The sequence below is a fragment of the Melanotaenia boesemani genome, chromosome 15 (genome assembly GCF_017639745.1).
Source record: "Melanotaenia boesemani isolate fMelBoe1 chromosome 15, fMelBoe1.pri, whole genome shotgun sequence".
NCBI classification, from domain to species: domain Eukaryota; kingdom Metazoa; phylum Chordata; class Actinopteri; order Atheriniformes; family Melanotaeniidae; genus Melanotaenia; species Melanotaenia boesemani.
In genome coordinates, this window is record NC_055696.1 from 29,961,953 (window position 1) to 29,986,094 (window position 24,142).

Consider the following 24,142-nt stretch of genomic DNA (forward strand, 5'->3'; position numbering starts at 1 on the left):
TTTTCTTTATAACAATGACATGTAAAAACTGAACATGCCGCTGCACATCGCTTCATTTGAAATGCTAATGAGCTGACCTGAAGTCTGTGCTCTCAGTGCAGGTGATCTGTTGCCAAGCAACAGCTTTGTTTTAACAGTGTGGGAAACAATAGAGATTATTCAGATGTAAGATTTTTACCTGAATGTTCTCTTAAACCAGAGGTGTTTAAATGAAAACTTGTTCTCACCTCAGCTGTTTTTCTATTCTAATAAAAACTAAAACTAATAAAAAAATCCAAAACTTTGGTCGGGCCCAACTTTTAAAGCCCAATTACAGCTCTAATTCACACATCAGTGTGTGGAGCAGCTCTGATAGAAGAATAACCAGGATTTCAAGGTTCAGTGATACACAAAGAAATTAGTGATTCTAACACACACACACACACACACGAAAGGTATCCACTCATGTTGTAGAAGTGTGCTGATAACATGATTAGACATCAGTACACAGCATTCCTACCGAACATTAGAGAGAGGGCCTGAAAGTCACTGCATGAATGTGCAAAATAATTAATTCCCGCAAATTAATTAATTCTTCTAATGTGGAAATTCCTGCATACAATTACAGCGGTGTGACACTAATGTGAGGTGAACGTTTGTATCGGAGCCATAAAGCTAAATGGAAGAAGAGGATTCCCTCTACAGATTCAGCATACTCTCTCTGAGTTCCTTCTGCCGTCGCAGCGTCCTCCTGCTGGCAAACCAAACCATATCAGCGGGTTTCCCGCCGGTAAGACGATCCATTCACAGCCGGCTGGTTTAAACGCAAATCTAACCTCAAGTCGTCTTAAGGGAAAAACATTGGAAGAAAAGATCGGAGCGAGCGGTGCTGGTAACGGTAATCAGCCCAAATAAAAGTTTCAGGCTACCTGGCTCAGAATATCGGTGTCTTGAGTGGTGACATAAAGCGCTTAATTTAATGTGTTGTGTCGTTTCAGTGCCGTTTCTAACACAGCAACAGTAAATAACACAGAAGTGCACTTGAAGACACTTGAAGTTTGAAGACGAAATGAACATGTTTCTTAAAACTTTATAGCACAAAACTGACGAGCCCGTCTGATGAGACCGACAGAAAGAAAGAAAAATTAATAATGGTCACGCATTACTAACGTATGGAACTTGTGGCCACGAAATTTAATTTATTATATAATTTGGTTGTACTTTAATGTTGATTGTAGCTACAGAATAGTAACTGAGCTTAATTTTTGGTTCATTAGTAATCGTGTCCACGATTTAAGGATGTGTGGCACCTAGTTTTTGTTGTTCTGTTTTTTCTATGATGTCACCAAACGCTTTCAGTATTAAATGAACTGGCTAATACAATTTTTTCTAATTTGGCTAAATTCATGAAAGAGATGGAGGATCACTTTAGAAATAAATGAAAAAGGTTTGCCAGAAATGCACCAAGCAGTTACAGGTACAAATGACAGAAAAAGCATCAGCAGGTTAAGAGCCTGAGCTCAGACCAGAGAGCTGTCTAAGAAAAGAGAAAGACGACACCATAAGACCTGTAGTTAAGCTCACTGGTAAAACCCCCCTTCCAGTGTATAAATTCTCCCCCCCTCGTTTTGAAAAAGCAATTTCAGGCCCTGAGAGGTGTCAGAAACAAGTCCACTTACTCAAAGGGTTCACTGGGGTCTTCCTTCTGCAGCTCTGCAGGGATGGGGATCCGTTTGTAGTACATCTCCCAGTCAAACGCCCCCCGCATAGCGTCACCCGCCTGCGTCTCATAGCCAAAGTTGTCGTGGTCGATGACATCAATCATGGGGCAGACAATGGTCTTCCTGTTCTGGGCGATTCGGTCTGAGGGACGCAGATGGAGGCAGACATGTTGGTAAACTGCTGAGTGAAGGCTGGTCAGGAAACATTTAAAGATTTATTTAAACATCATCGGACAGTTTGTTTCACATCTTACATCTAAATTTTTAATTTGGGTCCACCAGCAAAACATTGCAGTGCACCCACTTCTTCACCCATTCGAAGGATTTCCTTCTGATCATCACCCATAGCACTGATATTATAATTATTGTAAACCAGAATGAGGTTTAGGGGAATATTTATCTTAATTAGAGAAAAACTAACTTTACTTTTAAAAACAAACTTAACCGTTCTATCTTCACTGAACTGGAAATAGATCATGAGGCTGAGCTGCTTCTGGAAAAATTCCCTCCTCTGTGGTATGGACTTTCACTGGAATCATCTGCTTGAACTTGAATTTGAGAAGCATCCAGTTTGCTTTTAAATACACTTTAGCCTTTTCTATAAGTAGTTTCATCAACAAAGATTAATATTATTTCCAGGATTTTCTCCAGGACACCTTCCAGGTGCAGGTAATGATGGTCGAGGTCTTCTGTGCTGAAGTGGATTTCCTGCCAGTTTTAGAGATGATCTTCGGTTTTACTCTGGTACTGTCCTGAGGTTGGTTCTGGATGTGGTAGACTCCTCTGCATTTCCTAAATGAAAGCACAGTCTCTGACTCCAAAATAAGGTGGCGCTCCACCCAGAACACCAACCAATCAGGGGCAGCGTGGCTCACTGGGTAGAGTGGTTGTCTTGTAGCCTGAGGGTTGCCGGTTCGATCCTCCGCCTGTCAAGCTCATGTCGAGGTGTCCTTGGGCAAGACACCGAATCCCAAATTTCTCCTGATGGGTCGTGGTCGAGCGCCTTGCATGGCAGCTTCCGGCGTCAGTGTGTGAATGTGTGTGTGAATGGGGGAATGTGATGTATAATGTAAAGTGCTTTGGGTATCGTTCCAGGTACAGTAAAGCTCTGTATAAATACAGACCATTTACCATTTAGATTGCAATGATTGTGTCTAATCTGGTGACTACCTGGTTCCTCAGACTGTCGCATCATGTTCATGACTAACCACTGCAGATAATTAAACCAGTCAGCAGTGAACACATGCTGACCCATCAGTGGACTGCGACCCTCAAGTGCCTTCCTCACCCAGTAACGGAGGCAACCAGTTGACGTTGGCCTCACAGTGAGAGTCCAGGAAGGTGATGACCTCTCCCCTAGCAGCACCAGCTCCGAGCAGACGAGTCCGGATCAGACCTTCCCTTTTCTTGGTTCTCAGGATGCGGACCTTTGGCAGCCGTACCATGTACTCTTCTAGTGCCCCCTTTAGGTGCTCTGGAGAGAAGACATAAAAGAATTAATGAGGAAAAATCAGCAGTTTAATGAAAATGATCAGGATTGCCATTAAAAGTTTTAGAAAACTCTCCATCATCAGTTCACAGAGGAACCAAACCGCCTGCCTCCTCAACATGATCCAAGATGTGTTCCCCTTTAGACCTTTACGTCATCACACGTTTTAACCCAGACACAAAAATCTTTATCCTCTTCCTACTCTTCATCCCTCAGCTTATTTTCTGCAGTCATTAGACAAACTATTGGCCTCAGGAGGAATGACCCAACTGTAAGGTATGAAAAAGGAATGAAATCAAGCCTCCCTAACGTGCAGTCACTAAGCTTCTGGCTAAAATCTGCTTTTTTCTGTGAAGTTACGATACTCATCATTATACCAATGTCACAATACCCTAAGAGGGAATTACAGATGTTGTGTCTTCCAGTAACCTTCCCAGTTTACTGTGAGAGCAAACATTACCCAACATGACAGACTTATAAAGTTTATTTAACAGCTGCTGGTTCTTCTGGGATGTGAAGTTTTTCTCCAGCAGCAGCAAAACAACAAATCACAACACAGAAGGAGACGCTGGACAGTTTTATCAGCCGGAACTGAAAACCACCTACAGAGAGAATCAGTCAGAGAAACGTCAACACATCAGTCTGCCTCAACATGAGCCTGGAAAGATGTCACTGTTACCCCTTCGAAGATGTAGGGGCAAGAGCAGCTGTAGCAAAACAAGCTCAGGATGTCACGGTTTCTGGGTTTTGGTGGGTGTTTTGATTGTTTAGGATTTTGGTTTTTGTCATGATTAGTTTGGTCATGTTCTTGGTTTGTAGTTCTTATGTTCATGCTTTAGTTTTCAGTTTTGTCATGCTTGGTTTTCCCTCTTGTGTTCCTGTGGTTTTCTGTTCCTGCCTCGTTAGTTCACCTGGTCTGATTAGTCATCCACTTCACCTGTGTCTTGTTACTCCCTCTGTGTATAAGTACTCCCGGTTTTCAGTCATTCATTGTCAGATCCTCATTTTGTCATGTTTGGTTTTTGTTTTCTGGAGTTTATCCCCTGTGTCTGTGGTTCCCTGTCGTGAGTTCCTGGGTAATAAACCTTTTTACCTGCACCAGTTCTGCCTCCTGCCTGCATTTGGGTCCTCACCTTCACCTCCATTCGTGACAGTAGGATCTGACCACAACTGGACCCAGCAGGTTTGATGGCTTGGTATCAGTTTCACGGTTCTGAGGTTGCTGACTGGTTCCCAACGGTGGAGGAGCCAGACCTGTGGTTTCCTGATCCTCCTCCCACAAGGTCCAGGAGGAGGAGGACGTCCAGGAACCAGGGGCGACAGCCCCTCGAATACATGACATCAAGCGAACTGGTGGGAATGCTCCTGGGACTGGAGACGGAGTGGGAGCCGCAGGATTATCCAGAGCGGTCACCATTCTGGGGAACCAGACTGGCGATTAGCCCCAAACCACTGGGGCGGTCTGCATCTCGGAGGTCAACACCAGCTCCACGGTCCACATCTCGGGTGACGCCATCTGCTGTACTGTCACGGTTGCCGCCACCAGCTCCCAGGCCTACGTCTCCAGCTTCGCCTCCTGCTCCAGTGCCCCAGATCTCCACGCCGGCTCCCAGATCTGCTCCAGTGCCTCAGCACCCCACGTCTGCGCCAAGGTTCTGCCCTGCTCCGCAGCGTCCGACGCCGGCTCCGAGGTCCTGCCCTGCGCCGCAGCGTCCGACGCCGGCTCCGAGGTCCTGCCCTGCGCCGCAGCGTCCGACGCCGGCTCCGAGGTCCTGCCCTGCGCCGCAGCGTCCGACGCCGGCTCCGAGGTCCTGCCCTGCGCCGCAGCGTCCGACGCCGGCTCCGAGGTCCTGCCCTGCTCTGCAGCGTCCCACGCCGGTGCCCAGGTCCTGCCCGTCTCTTCTGGTCCCAGTTCCTGAGGGGGTCTCCAGTGGTGACGCCTCTCTTCTGGTCCCTGTCCCTGAGGGGGTCTCCAGTGGTGACGCCTCTCTTCTGATTCCTGTTCCTGAGGGGGTCTTCAGTGGTGACGCTCCTCTTCTGGTCCCAGTTCCTGAGGGGGTCTCCAGTGGTGACGCCTCTCTTCTGGTCCCTGTCCCTGAGGGGGTCTCCAGTGGTGACGCCTCTCTTCTGGTCCCTGTCCCTGAGGGGGTCTCCAGTGGTGACGCCTCTCTTCTGGTCCCTGTCCCTGAGGGGGTCTCCAGTGGTGACGCCTCTCTTCTGGTCCCTGTCCCTGAGGGGGTCTCCAGTGGTGACGCCTCTCTTCTGGTCCCTGTCCCTGAGGGGGTCTCCAGTGGTGACGCCTCTCTTCTGGTCCCTGTCCCTGAGGGGGTCTCCAGTGGTGACGCCTCTCTTCTGATTCCTGTTCCTGAGGGGGTCTTCAGTGGTGACGCTCCTCTTCTGGTCCCTGTCCCTGAGGGGGTCTCCAGTGGTGACGCCTCTCTTCTGATTCCTGTTTCCGAGGGGGTCTCGGGTCGAGACGCCTCCTACCCGCAACTGGTGCCCAACACAGAGACCCTGTCTGCCCGTCCGCCGCCAGAGATCCTGTCTGCCCGTCCGCCGCCAGAGATCCTGTCTGCCCGTCCGCCGCCAGAGATCCTGTCTGCCCGTCTTCCAGAGCGACGGTCCAAGCCTGCTCGGCCTCTGGTGATCCAGCCTGCTTGTCCTCCAGAGCGCTGGCCCAAGCCTGCCCGTCCGCCTGAGATTCGGCTGTCTTCACAGCCTCCGGGTCGTCCTCCGGAGGTTCTGCCCCGGTCCGTCCGGCCCCCTGGCCGGCCGCCTGAACTGAACTTGCTGTCTGCACGGCCTCCGGGTCGTCCGCCGGAGGTTCTGCCCCGGTTCGTCCGGCCTCCTGACCGGAGCCTGCTGTCTGCACAGCCTCCGGGTCGTCCTCCGGAGGTTCTGCCCCGGTCCGTCCGGCCCCCCGGCCGGCCTCCTGACCTAATCCTGCCGTCTGTTCTGCCTCCAGGTGGCTCCCCCTGAACTTTGTCCTGGGGCCTGTCTTGTTTTGGTCGGTCCCTCCTCCGGGCCCCCTCCGCCCACCCTGGGTGGCCTGCTTGGGGTTTTTCTCTTTTGTGGACTTTGTTTGGGCCGTCTGGTATCCGGCCCTTGAGGGGGGGGTTCTGTCACGGTTTCTGGGTTTTGGTGGGTGTTTTGATTGTTTAGGATTTTGGTTTTTGTCATGATTAGTTTGGTCATGTTCTTGGTTTGTAGTTCTTATGTTCATGCTTTAGTTTTCAGTTTTGTCATGCTTGGTTTTCCCTCTTGTGTTCCTGTGGTTTTCTGTTCCTGCCTCGTTAGTTCACCTGGTCTGATTAGTCATCCACTTCACCTGTGTCTTGTTACTCCCTCTGTGTATAAGTACTCCCGGTTTTCAGTCATTCATTGTCAGATCCTCATTTTGTCATGTTTGGTTTTTGTTCTCTGGAGTTTATCCCCGTCGTCTATGGTTGCCTGTCTTGTGTTCCTGGGAAATAAACCTTTTACCTGCACCAGTTCTGCCTCCTGCCTGCATTTGGGTCCTCACCTCCGCCGCCATTCGTGACAGTGGAACAGATACTCAAAGTATAACCGATTTATTTACAATCACGAAAAACATACAAAACAAGGCGGAGGAGTCTAAAAGAAAGACACCTCAAAAGTATCTGTACTGCTACAAACTCCGAATAGAAAATATAACTTGTTAAAAAAAAAAAAAAAACTTAAAGTGTCCTGAAACAGGTAAAGCCCAAAATGGCTGCTTAAAAATAAATAACACAAAACCAAGAAAAGAGATTTCTTTAAGAGGCTAAAATGCACTCCATCAACTCTTACACAATACAAAGTCTTATCAGTCCCGTCATACAAATGCTATCTGGAAATAACTATGCTTAATCCCTCACAGAGTAACAACGCAGCCAAACGCACACAAAGTGCAGTCACAGAGTCGCACACAGCTGCCTCTACTGGAGCTACTCCCAGCCTTAAAAAGCAGGGCAGACGTCCAGGTTGGCTGGCTGTGAAGAAGCGGAGAAGTCGGCGACCAATCCGACCAAGGAGGTAGGGATCAAGGCTGAAGGGTTCCTGGCCAATCACCGGCAAGCAATGGCACATTTCACATTTACATACCACTGCAGCTGACAGGCCTGAGCCGTAACACCCCCACCCTTAAGATGGAAGCTCTAACAGTTTCTCTAGACTTACATCCTAACATACAAACACACATGAACAATCATTCATCATGCCGAGACACGGCATCGGCGAATTGGTTGTCTGCACACCTTTTGTGAACAATGTTAAGATTGTACTCCTGCAAGATCAGAGCCCAGCACATTAAGTGGTGGTTCTGGTTGTACATGTGAGTAAGGAAAACCAGAGGGTTGTGATCAGCGAACACCTGAGTGGGTTCAGAACTCGATCCCACGTAAACATCAACATGTTGTCATGTCAAAAGCAATAACAGTGTTTCCTTTTTGATGGTGGAATAATGTATTTGGTGTTGAAGGAATTTCCGCAAGAAATAACAGACGGGGTGATCAGTCCCATTGCTGTCGGTGAGTAGGAGTATGGTGCTGGCTCCTACAGCACTAGTGTCTATTTCCAGCTTAAATGGTTTGGACAAGTCAGGTGCAGCAAGAACCGGCTCATGTACCAAAAGTGATTTTGCACTTTCAAAAGCGAGTTGACATTCAGGGGTCCACAGGAATTTCGTTTTTGGGCTTAACAATGATGTCAAAGGGTGGACTACAGTTGCAAAGTTCTGAGAAAAGGTTCTACAAAAACCGGCCATCTCCAGGAAGCGTCTTAAAGGCTTTCCGGGTTTCTGGGACAGGGAAGTCGGCTTTGGGATCGATCTTTGCTGCAACAGGGCACACTGTACCCTGACCGACCTGTCTACCTAAATATGTCAGTCATTTTCCCAAACTCACACTTAGCTAAATTCAGGGTTAGCGACGCTTTCACAAGACGAGCGAACACCTCATGTAAAATGGACATGTGTTCTTCCCACATATCCGTGTATACTATAATGTCATCTAGGTAAGCGTTACAATCAGGCAAGTCAGCGAATACTGAATTAACCAGACGTTAAAACGTAGCGGGTGCGTTGAAGAATGCCACAGGAATCGATCAGGTGTAACAAAGACAGTGATTTCGGACGCGCAATCATTAAGGGGGACCAGTCATGAAAGAAGAAGAGAAAGTTAGATTAAAGGCCCTTCTGGCATCATCCATCCATCCATCCATCCATCGCTTATCCAGGGCTGGGTCACACACACCACATACTTTCCAGCTCATACTTTCCACTCCCCAGCCACTTCTTCTTGATCATCCAGGGCAATTCTGAGATGTTTTCAGACCAGCTGAGAGAAATAGTCCCTCCAGTGTGTCCTGGGTCTTCCCCAGGGTCTCCTCTTGATGGGCTATGCCCATAACACCACTCCATGAAGGCATCCAGGAGGCATCCTAACCAGATGTCTGAGCCACTTCATCTGGCTCACCTGGCTGTGGAGAAACATGAATGGTGTATACTTGTGTCCTCATACAAAAGTGGGTCAGGAATTGATAAATAAGTAGATCAATAAATCGAACTGATAATGACATTGATATCAATGATATGTTTTCTGTCTTCTTTCACTCAGCTGTCACAGATTAAAGGTGGTCCATCGCCTGATTCTCACTCTGTTACAGTTTTCTACATCTTCATGTGGTTGGAGAAACTCTTGAGAAGACACCTGGGTGGTGTAAAACCCACTGGCTCAGGAAGTTGTTTCTTCAAGAGAACTACCATTATCTCTAATACCTAGTCAAACTGACCACAGGTCACTCCAAAGGTCATACTTAATCATTGTCCACATCTCCTAGAAGCTTTCAAATATACAAGTGTGATAAACGTCTTTGAGTTACAGGTTTAGTGATGTGTGTGTTTCATCACTGAGTAGCATGATGGGTTTAATGCTTGGGACCGGAACTTTTTCCTCTCAGAAACCCTGACTGAACCCGGCTGTTATAAATCTGACCTCTCAGACCACATCATTACCCAACCCTGATCTTCAGTCCGACTGTAATCTCACTCTCATCCTTACCTAGCAGATGTGTGAAGGCTTAAAGGGAATCCCAAAGCTTCAATCTGGATGTGTATTCAACACCAACTCGAACTCCAACTCTAACCTTTGTACTTTATGTGAATGCTGGAGTTTAGACACCATCATCTTCATCTCCATCCAGCTACATCGTCATCTCTTTAAGAATGATCTTCCAGCACTTTGGCTCATGGTTTATTTCCCAGCTAGCTAACCTGCATTCTCTACATTTTTCCTGGTCCAAAGGTGAACTGATGTTCTGCTGTGGTTTAGAGTCTGGAAGAAGGAACACTGGTGATGAAGACGAGGGAAACGATAACATCTGTATGATCCTTTCATTCGGTTTCCAACCTGATAATTACTGAAGGTGAGGCAGCCTGTGTGATTAACCAGATTACACCCTAAAATATTGATGCAATGATCCACAGACGGCGTCAAGTCTGAGCTGCTGTGGTCCAGTTTCATCCTGCAACTAAGTGATAGCGTAAGGCTTCATGTGGTTATGAGCTTATTGTTCTTGGCAGCAGCCGTAAAGAAGAACACGAAGCCTTTAGATACAAGTTATTATTCCAAGAATAGGAGCACCAAATGGACTTCATCTTCCCACTGACATCTTTGTTTTTGCATAAATTTAAACAATGAAAACCTTCTAGACTGAAAAAGGAGCCATTATTATCAGAATGAAGGCAGACAGGTTGTACATTAATAAAATATCACCTCTGCCAGTTGTCCTTCATCGTGCTTCTTACAAATGGCCCGCTGTCACAAAGGAACCCCCCTACAATGCCACTAATTGGATTCTGAATTATTCGAGGATGGGATGAAGGAAAAACAGCCGTCCTTTCACGCCTTCACAGTTTAAACTGCAGCAGATAGAACAGCTCAGAATGTCTTTATTATTGCACACCAAAGCCTTTTCTCCCATTAAATCTTCCCTCTCAGCTCCTCTTCATCAACTCCTGAGGTGGTCCTGATCCCAACAAGCCTCAACAGGCCTTTTTCTGACTCTCCCTACTTCCCTTTCTTTCTCCTGTGAATGATTTTTTTAATGAGTCTGAGTAAATGACAACCCATCTCCTCCAGTCAAACATCATCACTTCTGCAGATGAGTCGTAACATAACAGTATTTGGACAACAGCAGATCCCATCAGCCTTTATTAAAGCTGAGCAACGCCAATCAGAGGAGAGCAGTAATCAGGAGCACAGTGAGGATGCTGTCCATCAAAGTGTCCATCAGACTTTCTCTGGTTAACTGGGAATCTCCGCTCTGGGAATCAGCCTGTCTGAAGTGGTCTTACTCTTTTAAGACCTAATTATAAAGATTCTGGTTAAAAGCCAAGAAAGTTATTATTTACTGCACCAGTCATTAACTGTGATTCATTCCAGCTCCACTTTGGAATATTTAGGGATCCTATGGATGACAAACAATAGTGTTATTTACATTTCTCGTCCATTTTATCAAGTCCACTTGTTCAACTTCCTGTTAACATTAAACTTTAATCAGCTCCTTCGTGCATTTAGTCCTGCAGCCATGGTTTGGCGCTGCCAGGTGGCAGCAGTTGTAGCAGGTCAGACCATCCCGCTTTCATTTTTATATACAGATGAGTTTTTTTCTTTGACAATCCAGCAACAAGGTATTTTTTTAAGACATTTGTTTTACAGGGTTGGAGGCTGTGCTCTTTTAAGATCTGTTATTATGGGAATCAGGACCAACCAATGAAGCTTTCTAATTAATAAACAACACCGAATCCCACAGCAGTAGAAGAGGAAACAAAGACAATGCAGGACAGGAGCAAGAGAGAAAAGAGGAGGAAATTGTCAACTTCCAAACATTCTGCTAGGAAGTGTGAGGTTGTTAGCTATCAGAATGGACAAGCTCCAAGCACTAACAGGGACACAAAAGGAATACAGAGAAAGCAGAGACAAGGCTGAAGGAACAATAAATTTGGACCCTAATGTGTCTCTATACTACTTTAAGGCTAAAAGCTAAAAGGGCGAGGTTCTGCAGCGTAAAGGTAACACAGACTGTAGTTTTCGTCCAAATAATTTTTGTAGAATTCTTGCTGACCATGTCCATCCCTTTATGACCACAGTGTAGCATCTTCTGATGCTACGTCTAGCAGGATAATGCACCATGTCACAAAGCTCAGATCATCTCCACCTGCTTTCTAGAACATGACTGAGTTTAAAGGCCTTCACAGTCACCAAATCTCAATCCAATCAAGCAGCTTGGAGATGTGGTGAGGTTCTGTGGAGATTCTCGTGGATGTGCATCAGACAAACCTGCAGCAACTGTGTGATGCTGTCATCTCAATATGGAGCAAAATCTCTGAGGAAGGTTTCCATCACCTCGTTGGATCTATGACACCAACAATGAAGGCAGTTTTGAAGGAAAAAGGGGTCCAACCCCATACTAGAAGGTGGACCTGATAAAGCTGACAGTGAGTGTATTTCTAAACACGGTGCACATCTTCCATCCCTTCACTCACTTAGAAGATGGGAGATGGGCAGTAGACCCTGTTCTTATACAACTTTTTAAAAACCTTGAACAGGGTCCTGGCACAAGATTCAGTTCAGAGTTGGTGTCCTGAACCAGTTCCAAAGATCATTGTTCGTATTTTCCTAACAGCAAGATGTCGTCACGTCTCCAGTGTGTTTCTAGTAGATGCTTCATCATGGCTCACTGAGCGACATTCACAAACACAGACTGTTAAAAGATAAACATTAAATATCAGAAAATGAAGGGAATCATGAGCTGGGAATCATTGCTGGAGGGCTCCATGGGATCAGTGTCACTCCAAGAGGACAAGGAGGACTTCACCTTCATAACATGGTGACAAATCAGCCCATTACTGTGAAACACGAGGAGACTGATTCAGGCTGAACTTCTGCCCTGCATGAGCTGATTCTTACATAACCTCCTAACGACGGCCAGCCAGATTAACAAGCCAACAGTTGATCTGCATGTCAGACACAAGGAAGGAGGGGGAGGTGGTATCCAGCTATGAATAGTTAATTTGACCAGAATAAATTGGAATACAGCTTCGCAAAAAAGAAAATGGTGAGATTATAAATCACTTTAATGAGAGGCGGCTGATGTAGGCGACCACATTAGTCATTATTAGAGAGTAAAATCCAGGACATGAGGAGGTCTCAGACGTCACCCTTGTCTGGGTCACATTTACCATCATCCCAACGCTCCATCTTTTCCTCCAACAGGACATCATGTCCTCATCTGAGACACAAAATCTGTGGGAGGTCAGAGCGAGTATTCAGGTCTTCAGTTCCCTCTCAGCAGATTTATTCATCTTCTCAAACAGCAGCAGATTTTTCTCCGTACAGGAGAACATTTTCATTTCAATTAACCTCAAATTACAGTAAATTCAATATGGCATCCAAATCTGTCTTCCCGAGGTGCTGGATTTCTTCCCAACAGTCTTGGCACCACAGAGCCGAGCTGCTAATTTATTCCTGGTAAACATTCAGCTGCTCATGTGAACTCCATCACGCATCCTCCCTTTCAGCCGGTGCTGCAGGCCGGAAGCATGTGAAGCTGCTTTCTCAGCTGCTGTCATCAACAAAAAAGGAGGAGGAAAGACAAGGACACAGCGTGTGTGGTGATACGAGGCAGTTCGAGGGTGTTTTCCTTAAAAGCACACAGCCACATAAAACACACAGACTTGAAGCAGCGAGCCGGCCTGTCAGAGGTGATGGATTACAGATGTGCACTTTGCCGTCACATCAGAAAATGATAAAAGCAGCGTTTTGATAAGCGAAAGGAGAGGACCGACAGGTTCATGTCTCTGCCTTCAAACCCGCACACCTGTTAATAAGAAGGATCTGCTTCTGGGTGGAGGGATTCTTTACTTTTCTTCCATTTACCGCATCACTTCGGAATTCAGATATCTTTTAAAATTTTGAATCACATGAGATGGATTTTTCATCAGCAGCTGTTGCTGGAATAAATGGATCAATCCCAGACTCATTGAGCCAAAAACAGGTCTGATCCCTCTGAAGCCGGTGTCTTTGGAGCCAGTCCAGTGGCATCAACAGAAAAAACTTGTGACCATGTGTTGGTTATGTGTGACAATTTAACACCAGTGTTAATGGATGATAATGATTTTATTTTAATGTTAGAATAAATTATAATGATGTAACTGATATTACTGGAATCACTGAGATAACCAGTTTATTACTAAACAACAAACGTAGACGGGACTCGGCCTTGAGTTTGTTCCTAAAAAACTGCAAATCCCACAAATAGTCAGCTTCCTCTGTGATAACCTTGGAGGGACATACGACCTACTGAGGTCTGATCCAAACCTGGAGAGTTCTGGAAAACCTAAAACCTGAGTTCTGGTAAATCACACCTGAAAGCCTTTTATTAAACACTGACTTTAATGAAGACAGAGAAGACAAACAGATGATGGAGTTGCAGCAGCAGCTGGAAACTCTTCCATGACGGAGATGTTAGTTTTGTCTGGACAACGTCTGCCCGGGAGGACATATGGACATTTATCTGCTGCTTGGCTTCTGTTCATGAAGAAGAAAGAAGCGTTCAAACCGAGGTGTGAACACAACACTGTTAGATTTCCATGAAGAAAAGATGTGGAATTAACTCTTAAACTTGAAAGGATCTGAAACATTCTGGGAGACAGAGTCATAAAAAACGCACACACATATAAACCATGTGTGTTTTCCTGCACACAAACTGAACTTCATATAGAGAATGTTTTTCAGCTCTAGAACCCTGGTACGAGGAGGAAATGAATGAAGGCAAGTCTGAAACTCATCTGCGGTGATGCTCAGTGATAATCTGCAGGATTAGCAGCTGTAATCTTCCAGGGTCTGAAAACTTCTCCGTTAGCAGGCGGGAGGTCTGGAGCGGATGCTGCAGATGCCAGAGCTTCCTCTGCAACATGTCTAACATAATCCAAACACATTCATTCCGTCTTCATCAGACTTCTGATGAGACTTCACATGAACTTTCTCTGAGGTCTGATGAAGATAGGAGGGTTACCGTGGAAACATGTCAGGTATGACTGTGACAGATTACGTGTCTGATAGGAAAGAAACAGGAAAAATGATGTGTGTAACATGTTTGAACAGCAGCCATGGTGTTCACTAGATCCAGAAAATCTATCTCTGTTTCCTCAGGACACACAGACACAGCTCAAACTGCTGCAAGTGGAACAACGGACACCAGGGAACACCTTAAGACAACATGGCTGCCCTGAGAAAATGAGCAGCGTGGCCACGCAAACAGAAAAAGTGGGAGGAAAGGAACACGGCAGGGCCCTTTCTGTATGTGAGGAGGTGGCAGAGCTGGTTTCAGATCAGGATGTTTAAACGTTTGGTTTCAAAAGAAAAAAAAAAACACACTTTCTCATTTCTGACACTTTTCACTGCTGCAAGCCACTAAACTGCTTCACTTTATTGATTCTCCACGGCAGCTATCAAACCACCCACTTCATTCTACTTTTCATTTGGAGAGCAAACAGAAGGCAAACAACCAGAGGAGTTGAATCACTGAGAGGAAGAAAGACAGTCATTAAACCACAAAACTGTGCTCCATCACATTTTACACTCACTTCTACTTAAAGACCTTTGGGTCAGAAACTGTTTCTTCCACAGATCTGATATATTCCTGCTGCTTTCTCCACATCCTCACATCACCACAGTTTAAGGTCTCAGCTCAGATTTCTTTTTTATCTGAAACAGGTTCAGACTTGCTTCAGGTCACTTTCTGGAAATCAAGATTCATAGTTCCAAACATGAAGACAAAGCGTCCCCAGAGAAGATGTGGTAAGGCTCGTTTTAATTTATTCTGAAACACCACTGAGACAAATCACCAAACATGCAGACAGTTTCCTTCACTGTGCATTTTATTTTCTTCCAGGACAGTAAAAATGTCCTCTTGGCTCTCTATGAAGACATCTTCCCATCTGTCTGATCCCGATTCTTCCTTCTCTTTTCTATTTGTAATGGTTAACTTACATTTAGGAGTGTTTCAGTTTTCATGTGGCTCATAAAGCTGTGAAGCTACTTCTTATTTCTTATGTTCTCTGAGAAAAAAACATCTCAGTTTTAACTTCAGCTCATCAGCATTAAAAAAATAATCATCATATGTTTTATTAAATCAAGCTTTACAAAAGGCACCAACATCTCAATCTTTGCTTTCCTCTAACCCACTTCTAGGGGGAAACGAAGCTCTAGATCACTAACATTAAAAACTAGCTAACTTTTGTCTTGGTGAATTTAGAAAATCTTTGATGGGGGGCCATGCGGGGGCACTGACTGGAAAAGGGAAACATGTTAAAATAAAAAGGTAAATGTGAAAAAGGTGTAGATTTTAATGAATAATGAACTGGTTATTACAACTAAAGTGGTAATCTGATGTAAAATAAAAAACTATGAAGCTAATTTTATAAAAGGAAACAGTGGATTGATTTTGATTTTAATCAATTAGCATTGATGCCAACATGCTAACCAGCTCTTCTGTACAAATAAGTTAGGACCATTTTAACATCAAAGTTTAAAAAAATGGACTTAATGTTCCCTAGAAACCCAAATACAAAGTCAAAACTTAACTAATAATCAATTCAGTCCAATTCATTATTATCCAATTAAAACAAATCGATTATATGATCCACACCAGTCCAGTTTAAAAACACCGGGTTCATAAAAATAATGACCTAGCTACGGAAACCAAGAGATTGGATCAAATCTTGACTAAATGAACTAAAATATAAGATAAACATTTTTTATTCCAGTGTGCTGATCTACCACATGATGAGTCGACATGAATGAAGAAGGAACATACACCAGCATGAACTGAATACTAAAGCTTACAAGAACATCAGCATAGTTGAACACTGTGTTCTTATCAAAAAGTCACAATGTCAAAAAGCTGAGGCTGCAATCTGGACTTCACATCTCGAGGGCTGAGCTCAGCTACTGAAACAAAAAACTTTGATAAGTTCTCCGTTTGAGATGCTGTTTTAAGGACAGAGGAACCCACGTAAAGCTTTTCTGAGAAGGAACCAACAGCAGAGGCGTGATAATGCTGAGGGGCCGTAGTGAAAAATATCCTGAAATCAGGAAACATTTTAGAGCTGATGCATGTTCCTGAATCTCAGAAGACTGGAGGTGAAGGTCTGAGCTCATTCAGAAACCACATGGTTCTTCTTACACTGTCATGGTTTGACAGCGAGTTGAGGGCCGTAGAGGTCCAACCGTCACTATTAGCAGCTACACCGGTGAAACAGGACTAACATGTTCACATCCAGAATAACCTGGTGCAGACGTCTTCTTCTAAAATTCAGCTGTGGGTGGTGGTTTTAGAGGTTGTAGCTGCTGCTGAGGTACTGAAGATAGGTCTTCAGTCCGTCACTGTGTTAAACTTTTATTAGAATACAAACTTTCTGTTCAGAGAATCTGTTCAATTCATTTCTGGAAGTAACTGTAAACCTCTTTACGGGCTGAGGGGGTTTTAAAGATGCCAGTCGTCCAGTTCTTTGGTCTCTGGTCATGTTTACTCACCAGGACGCTGCAGGGCCCTTGTTGAGGCCTCGCTATAACATGTTCCAGCTGTTCTGAGGGCCAGAGGTTGCATCCTGCAGAACTGAACGATGCCGGTCGTACTTGGTTGTCCTCTGTTCCTCTGCTCACCTACATGGTCAGACATGCAGATGACAGATGGCGAGCAGAGAAATCCGTGGAGAAAGGAGTCCATTAGCTGAGCTAACCTTGAAAGTAGCAGGGAGGTTGGGAAGTTGAAGCGAGCCAACACTCCTGCTGCGAGAGCGAGGGCTGAACATCCTCCCTACAGGGGCTGAGGAAATTCAATTACAGCCTAATGAAGAGTGAGCTGACCTCCCAGCACCATCTCCTCCTCCTATTCCTTCTCCTCCTCCTCTCTCATTATTTAACGTTGCCAGGCAGGTTAGCAGTTCCAATTTCCCAAACATCTGTGTTTCCAGTCCTGACCCTGGTAGACCGAAACTCGTCAATGTCAGTCAGCTCTCACTTCACAACAGATTACTGATCAACTCAGCCCTGATCACAATTTATTTATCTAAAAGGTGGATTTTTCCTCATGTCAGCTGAAACTTGACCCAGATTTCGAAAGAAGTCAGATACACACATATATTACAAACTACTGTTGATCTTCGATTTCTTTTGTTAAAATTGTAACATAAAAAGTTTTAGAGAGAAATCGTGGAGCTCATGTGGAGGACAGATGCTTAAATACTGTCTGAATTTTATTATTTATCCTGGTTTCATACACAGGCTATCCACTAAAAAGTCCCCAACTGGATTTAACAAAGCCGACAGGTACGATAGATAATAGACCAATAGATAAATCTATCGTTTAAATAAACCTTGTAATAAACAGCATCAGATGTTGCATGTGAGGACCCTGCAGACCACTTCAGAAGTAAATCAGTGCTATTAGATTGAGCCTTTTAGCTAAATGAATTGTTGATTTTAACAGATCTAAAGAATTGTCTTTACTCGAGGAATCACTGGAGAGTTTTGTCCTGGTTGATGCAAATTTGCTTGGTCGAGTTTTCCCCCAACTAAACCCAAAAACCTGCCTTTTAGATCCAGTTCCCACATTGTTTTTAAATATAGTTTATAGTTTCTTTGAGTTTGAGCTTTTAAACATTGTAAATTACTCTCTTCTTTTCTGTAAAACCGCAGTAGTGAGGCCCCTTCTGAAGAAAAATATCAATCTGGTTTTAGGACAAACCACAGTACCAAAACTGCCCTAGTAAAGATTGTTAACAACCTCTGGTGTAACTTTCAGTCCTGGTTTTACTGGATCCTAGTGCCGCCTTTGATACAGAACATCACCAGATTTTATTAGACAGATTCAGAAGTCATGTGGGCCTCTCGGGTACTGTTTTAAAATGGGTTTATTCCTGTCCCACAGATTGATAATTTTGTCTAAGTATGGTAACATGCTCCTCAGAAATTCATGAAAAAAATGTGGAGTCCCCCAATCTAATCTGCACATGTTGTCTCTTGGGGATGTCATCAGGAGACACAGCATTGATTTCCACAGCTACGCTGATGACACACAGCTTTACATCACCGTGGCTCCAGATGATATAGAGCCAGGTAATGTCCTTTTAAAACTGCATTTTAGATAAAAAGTCATGGATGGCAGAGAATTTCCTACAGCTTAACCAGGACAAAACTGAAGTTTTAATTATCAGTCCTACAGACAAGAGAGAGATCATTTTACCAAAATTACAATGTTTTAATCCTTCTCAGTGTGTGAGAAATCTGGGTGTCCTTTTTATGACTTGGAGCTGAATTTTATTCCACACATAAGAAATGTCACAAAAACAGGATTTTATCATCTTAAAAACATCGCCAGAGTCCACCCATTTCTCTCTTGCCAGCACGGAGATGCTGATGCATCCTTTTATTTCTAGTAGAATAGATTACTGTAATGCACTGCTCTCTGCTCTTCCCAAAAAGTGTGTTTCAAAATGTCTATAAATGTCTTTATGGTCTTGGGCCTTCTCATGTATCTGACGTGCATTTAAATTATGAGCCCGTGTAGACCCTGATGTCCTCTGGTACTGGCCTTGTTGGTTGTTCCTGAAGTCAGGACTAAAACCTATGACGAGACCTCTTTCCACCACTACGACCCTCATCTATGGAGCGGCCTGCCAGGGAACCTCAGGGCTGCAGGGACTGTTGGTGCTTTTAAAAAGGGTTTTAAGACGTACCTTTAAAATTTAAGCTACTTCATTTAATTATTTTTATTTTCTTATTCATGTACTTATTTATTTAAAAACCACGTTTTTGTAATTTTACCCATCCCCATGATGCAAACATCGTGTGCATTTTATTATGTAAAGAACTTTGTGCTACTTGCATTTGAAAAGGGTTTTATAAATAAAATTTGATTTGATTTGAAGAGAGGCAGATGAAGTGATGTAGGCTGATTATTAACTGATTTCTGGAGTTGTCAGATAATTCAAGTGGCCATTAAGACAGCATAATCTAATTATGCTTCATCAGATAACTTCTATTAACTGATTATGAGAAATAGGATTAACACAACTAGATTTCTCCCCAACCCTCTGATTTCTTACTGCACCTAGACCCATATATTTATTTAGATTTATTTACATTTGAGCGTGTGCAAAAAAACTGCATCTCTTCTATCTTTTCAACGTCTGAAAATGAAATCCTATAATCAACTAGAAAATGTAGAACAGGGCTTCTCAAATATCACATTTCAGACGTGGATGTAGATGCGTGAGATTTAAATATTACAGTAATCTGATTATTCCCATTTATAGGATTTTTATAGTCATGTTTACATGTCAATGTGAACAAAGTGACTGGGCTTAAGTTTATAATCTGAACTAGAAATACTCCAAACAATGATGATTAAAATCTCTCACCAGACCACCAATGACCAGACCAAGAAGACAACATGAATATCAGACAAACTGTCATAGAGAAAATCTCGTTTTCTCAGACATCCCCAAGCATACTGAAGAAGACGGTGAAAAACTTCATCAAAATACAGCTTAAACTCCCAGATGCCACAGTCAAAGCCATCGCATTTCACTGCGTCCACCGGATGGGAACTAGGAAACCTGCCAGCGGGAGACCCCAACCCATCATGACAAAGCTCGAGCACTTTCAGCAGAACGAGCTGGTGAAGTGCTGCAGCAGAGAGCTGAAGAGAACAGACTTTAGAGTTAACATTACGTCCCCAATCCGAATGAGGTTCATGGAGGGTGGCTCACATGTGGTCATCTCCGTGGAGCGGCTATTTGTGAACGGGATGCTCTACAGCATCGATCCATTACTCCCTGGCTCTTCTAACTTCTGCTGATCGGTTTGAATTTCTATTTTCTCACCGTTGGTGATAAATATGCATTTTGTTTGTTAATTTACTCACATCACTGCCAGTCTCAAAGATGGACGTTACAGGATGGTGATTAGGATTTTCCTGGGTTTAAATTATTTTCTTTTTAACATTTATTTTCTGTTTTCCTTGCTTTCCTTTTCTCCTTTAACTCCAGCCAACTTGTTGCACTTTTAGTTTCTTTTATGTTATTAATGCTAACAATGACTTTCTAACATATTCCTGCCCCCCGGTGTGTGGCGGGTAGGTGTTTTTCGGTGAGGGCATGGAGCTCGTCCTGCCCTGTGGGGGATCCCGCTGAACGAGGGTGCCTACTGCCACCGGTTGGTTGGTTCGCTCTTTTGGGAGGTTTCCGGGGGAACCGGGGTCTTCCTTACAAGTGTATCTGTTTTGTTTCTGCTAAGATTAAACAGCTGATATATGTTTTTATATTTGGTATATTCTTATCTTTTCTTCTCTCTCTCGTTTTCTCTTGTCTCTTCACTCTTTTTCTCTTTCATTTTCTTCCTTTCATCTATTTTCTCATTTTTTCCCCCCTCTCCCCCCCGACCTGCATAAACATGTAGAATCAGCAATAGACAAATTGAAAAATAAAGAATAAATTATCAAGAGAAACCTTATAAAGCTCCTCTTGGCAAAGCAAATTTGTTGAGCACAACACAGACCATCATTCTGCTTCTATGATGCTGGACAGGACGAGGTAAAAAAAAAAAAAAAAGAAACAACAACGACATGAGATCCCTAATGAAACCATAAACTGATGTTATTCTAACTAAAATAAAAAGCCTGTTTCATCCTGGAAGAGATTTTAACTCCTTATTTAACTCCTGATTTTTCCATCCCAGTCTATTCTAGGTCATCATCACCTGATTCACTAAAAGTGATAAAATCCAATCACATCCGAAGGTCCCACCTGATATTTCTGTCCATGAAATGTCTCTGAAAACAACATTTATGTTCCTGCAAAAACACCACCACCACAGTCTTCATTAAATGGGAAACAAATTATTATAATGGTTGAAAAAAAACACAGTAATGCTTCATTTCTCCCACACTGATCATTTCCTCCTCTATTAAAATTCCTCTGTGTGTCAGACGGCCATCTAATTGAGCCCATCGGGCCCAGGAGGGAAGAATCGGACAATCAATCTCCAGGCACCGACAGCTTCCTGTCGTATGCTGCAGTGCTGCTCAGAGGGTTCACTCTGTCACAGCTAACTATGATGGATCCACCCAGTACTGAGCTGACCCGGCTTCAATAAAACCATGTGGTCTGAGCACAGGAATGTTTCGGAGAGGCGGAATGAAAAAACCCTGGAAGCAAAAACATGGGCGAGTTTCAGTATGTTTCTAATGCAGACTTATAGAGTCCTGCAAGATAAACAGAAGATAAATTATGTTTAGGAGCCGTAAACTTCACAACAGGAAACTGGAAGTCATAGAACAGTTATGGAACCAGAACAGTACCTGGTCCAGGTGGCCCAATATGATTAAGGCAGGGGTTTCAAAGTCACATTGCTGAAGGGCCACTGATGATATCATCTTCTCATAGGATGGCCACATAAATATTCAAGTACAAGAAAAAACTTTTAGTATTTCCAAACATTTGTTTTATTTGAATTAGTAACAGCTCCCACATATTTACCAAACAGCAGTCTATGCATTGTGCCAGCTGTAAGTAGAAGCTCGAGCTGAATATTTCCTCATCGAACTCTAGCATCGAACACGAGGCACCGCAGAGATTCACAGTGACTCAGTCAACACGTGCAGCAGGTTGTAATTCTAGTTAGAGCTCAAGATCTTTGTCCGAACCCGACGGGCAAAACAACCACTGGATCTGTGTTGTCCTACTCCTTTGTACCAGCCCTACCAGCCCATTTTTTTACCTGGATCTCGAACAGATATGATGCCGACCAGCCTGTTTGAAGGCTACCGCGCGCTCCAGCGCATCACCCAGCTGCAGAGATATATCCATGGCCGTGGTGCGCCCATGCATTCAACACCGACTCAGTAACTCCTCAGTAACTCTGAACTGCTCATTGATACCGCCTATAAAAAACAGCTAGCTGAGCCCTGTGTTATGTCCGTGTTCTCATCAAGAGCCACAAAGTCAGCAAAGAAAGCTTGTGCTTGGTCACGTAGCGCCACCACCGTATTGGCAGATAAAGAGTAATTTCTGAAGAACTTTCTCTTCTCCGCACACAAGATATCAGCAGTTTTTCCAGAAATTGTCCTTCAGCGAATGGCTTTCCTCTTTCGTGATCAACTCACCAACCAAGTAACTCGCTTCAACAGCAGCGTCAGGTCCTTCTTGGCTTACTGGAAAAGGCTTTGCTGAGAAGAATATCAGGCATGTTGGACTTCCTAAGAACTCCACAAAAAAATACTGTGATGTCCATCGTTCTTGAAATATTCTGGGTTCAATGTCCACCTTTCTTTTCTGCTTGGAAAGAGAGATATTTGTTTTCTACAGCAAAACCAACAGATACCTGCGCACCTTTTAGAAAACAAAGGCACAGCTCAGTATAAGTGTTAGGTGGGCCGGATGTGGCCTGGGGGCTGGGACCCCTGGATTAAGGGAAGGATGGGTCAGAATCTTATTCAAATCTGGGAAGGAGGACACATGTGGTTGAATCCATCCAATTAAAACCCAGAGTTAATCTAAAGCAGGGATCTCCATCTCCAGTCCTCGTGAGCTACTGTCCTGCAGGTTTTGGATTCTACCCTGATGCAACACACCTGACTCAAATCACTGGGTCATTAACAGGCTTGTGCAGAGGTGTGTTGTAGTAAAAAAAAACACTTAATGGAATCCAAAAAACAAACTCTGGACTAATCGGCAAAGTCCCAGCTGTGATTTAATATTCCAGAAAATCCCAGAGCTGAGATGAATTCCTTAGGATGAGCTCTCACATGTTGCTCTTCATTTTAGCCTGATACTGTAACGGCATACATCATGTGGGCATGGTGGAAAAAAGAAAACCTGAAATAACAGGACATGGGGCCTTTCATTTAGGATATGAAGCAACATTTTCCAGAAAAAAAACTTTTTGTTCCCCCTTTTCTTGTCCAGAAGTGGTGGCTGCATCATTTCAGTTTGCCTAAAAAACAAAAACAGCTCCTTCTGCCTTTTCTATGATTCATTTCTTGCTCCATCAATGTTGATTCTGGAAATGAAAAAAGAGAAAAACAAAACAAAACAAACAAAAAAAATTTGCTTTTTGATTGAGAGACAAAGACCAAGCTGAAGTTTTCCAAGCCAACAGCAGCAGGATTAGCAGTGAGGTCAGTAACATGACAGCCAGCCATCACCGAGGCTGACGGAGCAACCAGCAGCAGATTTAGGAGCTTCCTTGATCCCATTCGATGATGTTAATGGCAGGAGGGCAGAAGGCCGTCCAGGGAAAGAAGAAAACATTTCCACAATAACCTGTTAATTTGTCCATTTGTGCTGCTGGAAGAGTCATTGTTTGCTTGCACAAGTTTTTTATGGAGAAATAAAAAAAAGAAAGAGCTGAAAAACACTAAAATGTCACATTGCTGCAAATCTGTCAGTTTGAATCAAACCTCCAGCAGTGAAATGTGAAGTCTATGCGGAAATGCAAAAAGTTGCAGTTCCCCCCTCATCCACTAGGGGCTGGCTCCAAAACAGAGCAAATCCCCAAAGACTCCCATGTTAAAAAGGCTAAACATGTTTAAAGCCTGGTACAAAAATCCATTTTAGGATTAATAGGTCAAGTTTACCTTTATGATAACTGTGAGAGGGGTGAATTTGGATGTTATTTCATCTTGAAATTCGGCATAATTAGGGGCGTGTCCTTTTGATTGAGAGAAAAATAATAACAACTATAAAAACAAATTAAAAAAAAGTTTTTAAAATAGGAACACCCAAAGGTTTTGAAAAATAAATTAGTCTTTTATATTGTATATTGTCATTTACCCAAAAACTATCAAGGTATGATTAGTGATCCCCGTCACCCAGCCCTAACAAACA

At 43.8% G+C, this 24,142-nt stretch overlaps 1 protein-coding gene across 2 annotated transcripts in view; it reads right to left on the minus strand.

The window, feature by feature from the left end:
• The window catches only part of LOC121654825 (polypeptide N-acetylgalactosaminyltransferase 10-like), a 109,839-nt gene that overhangs the window by 30,716 nt on the left and 54,981 nt on the right, over positions 1-24,142 (minus strand). For both annotated transcript variants that reach the window (XM_042009157.1, XM_042009158.1), the window contains 2 exons: positions 2,989-3,174; positions 1,659-1,842 (listed from right to left, as the gene is read on the minus strand). In XM_042009157.1, the coding sequence (XP_041865091.1) occupies positions 1,659-1,842; positions 2,989-3,174 (370 nt within the window). The remainder of the gene's footprint in view (positions 1-1,658; positions 1,843-2,988; positions 3,175-24,142) is intronic.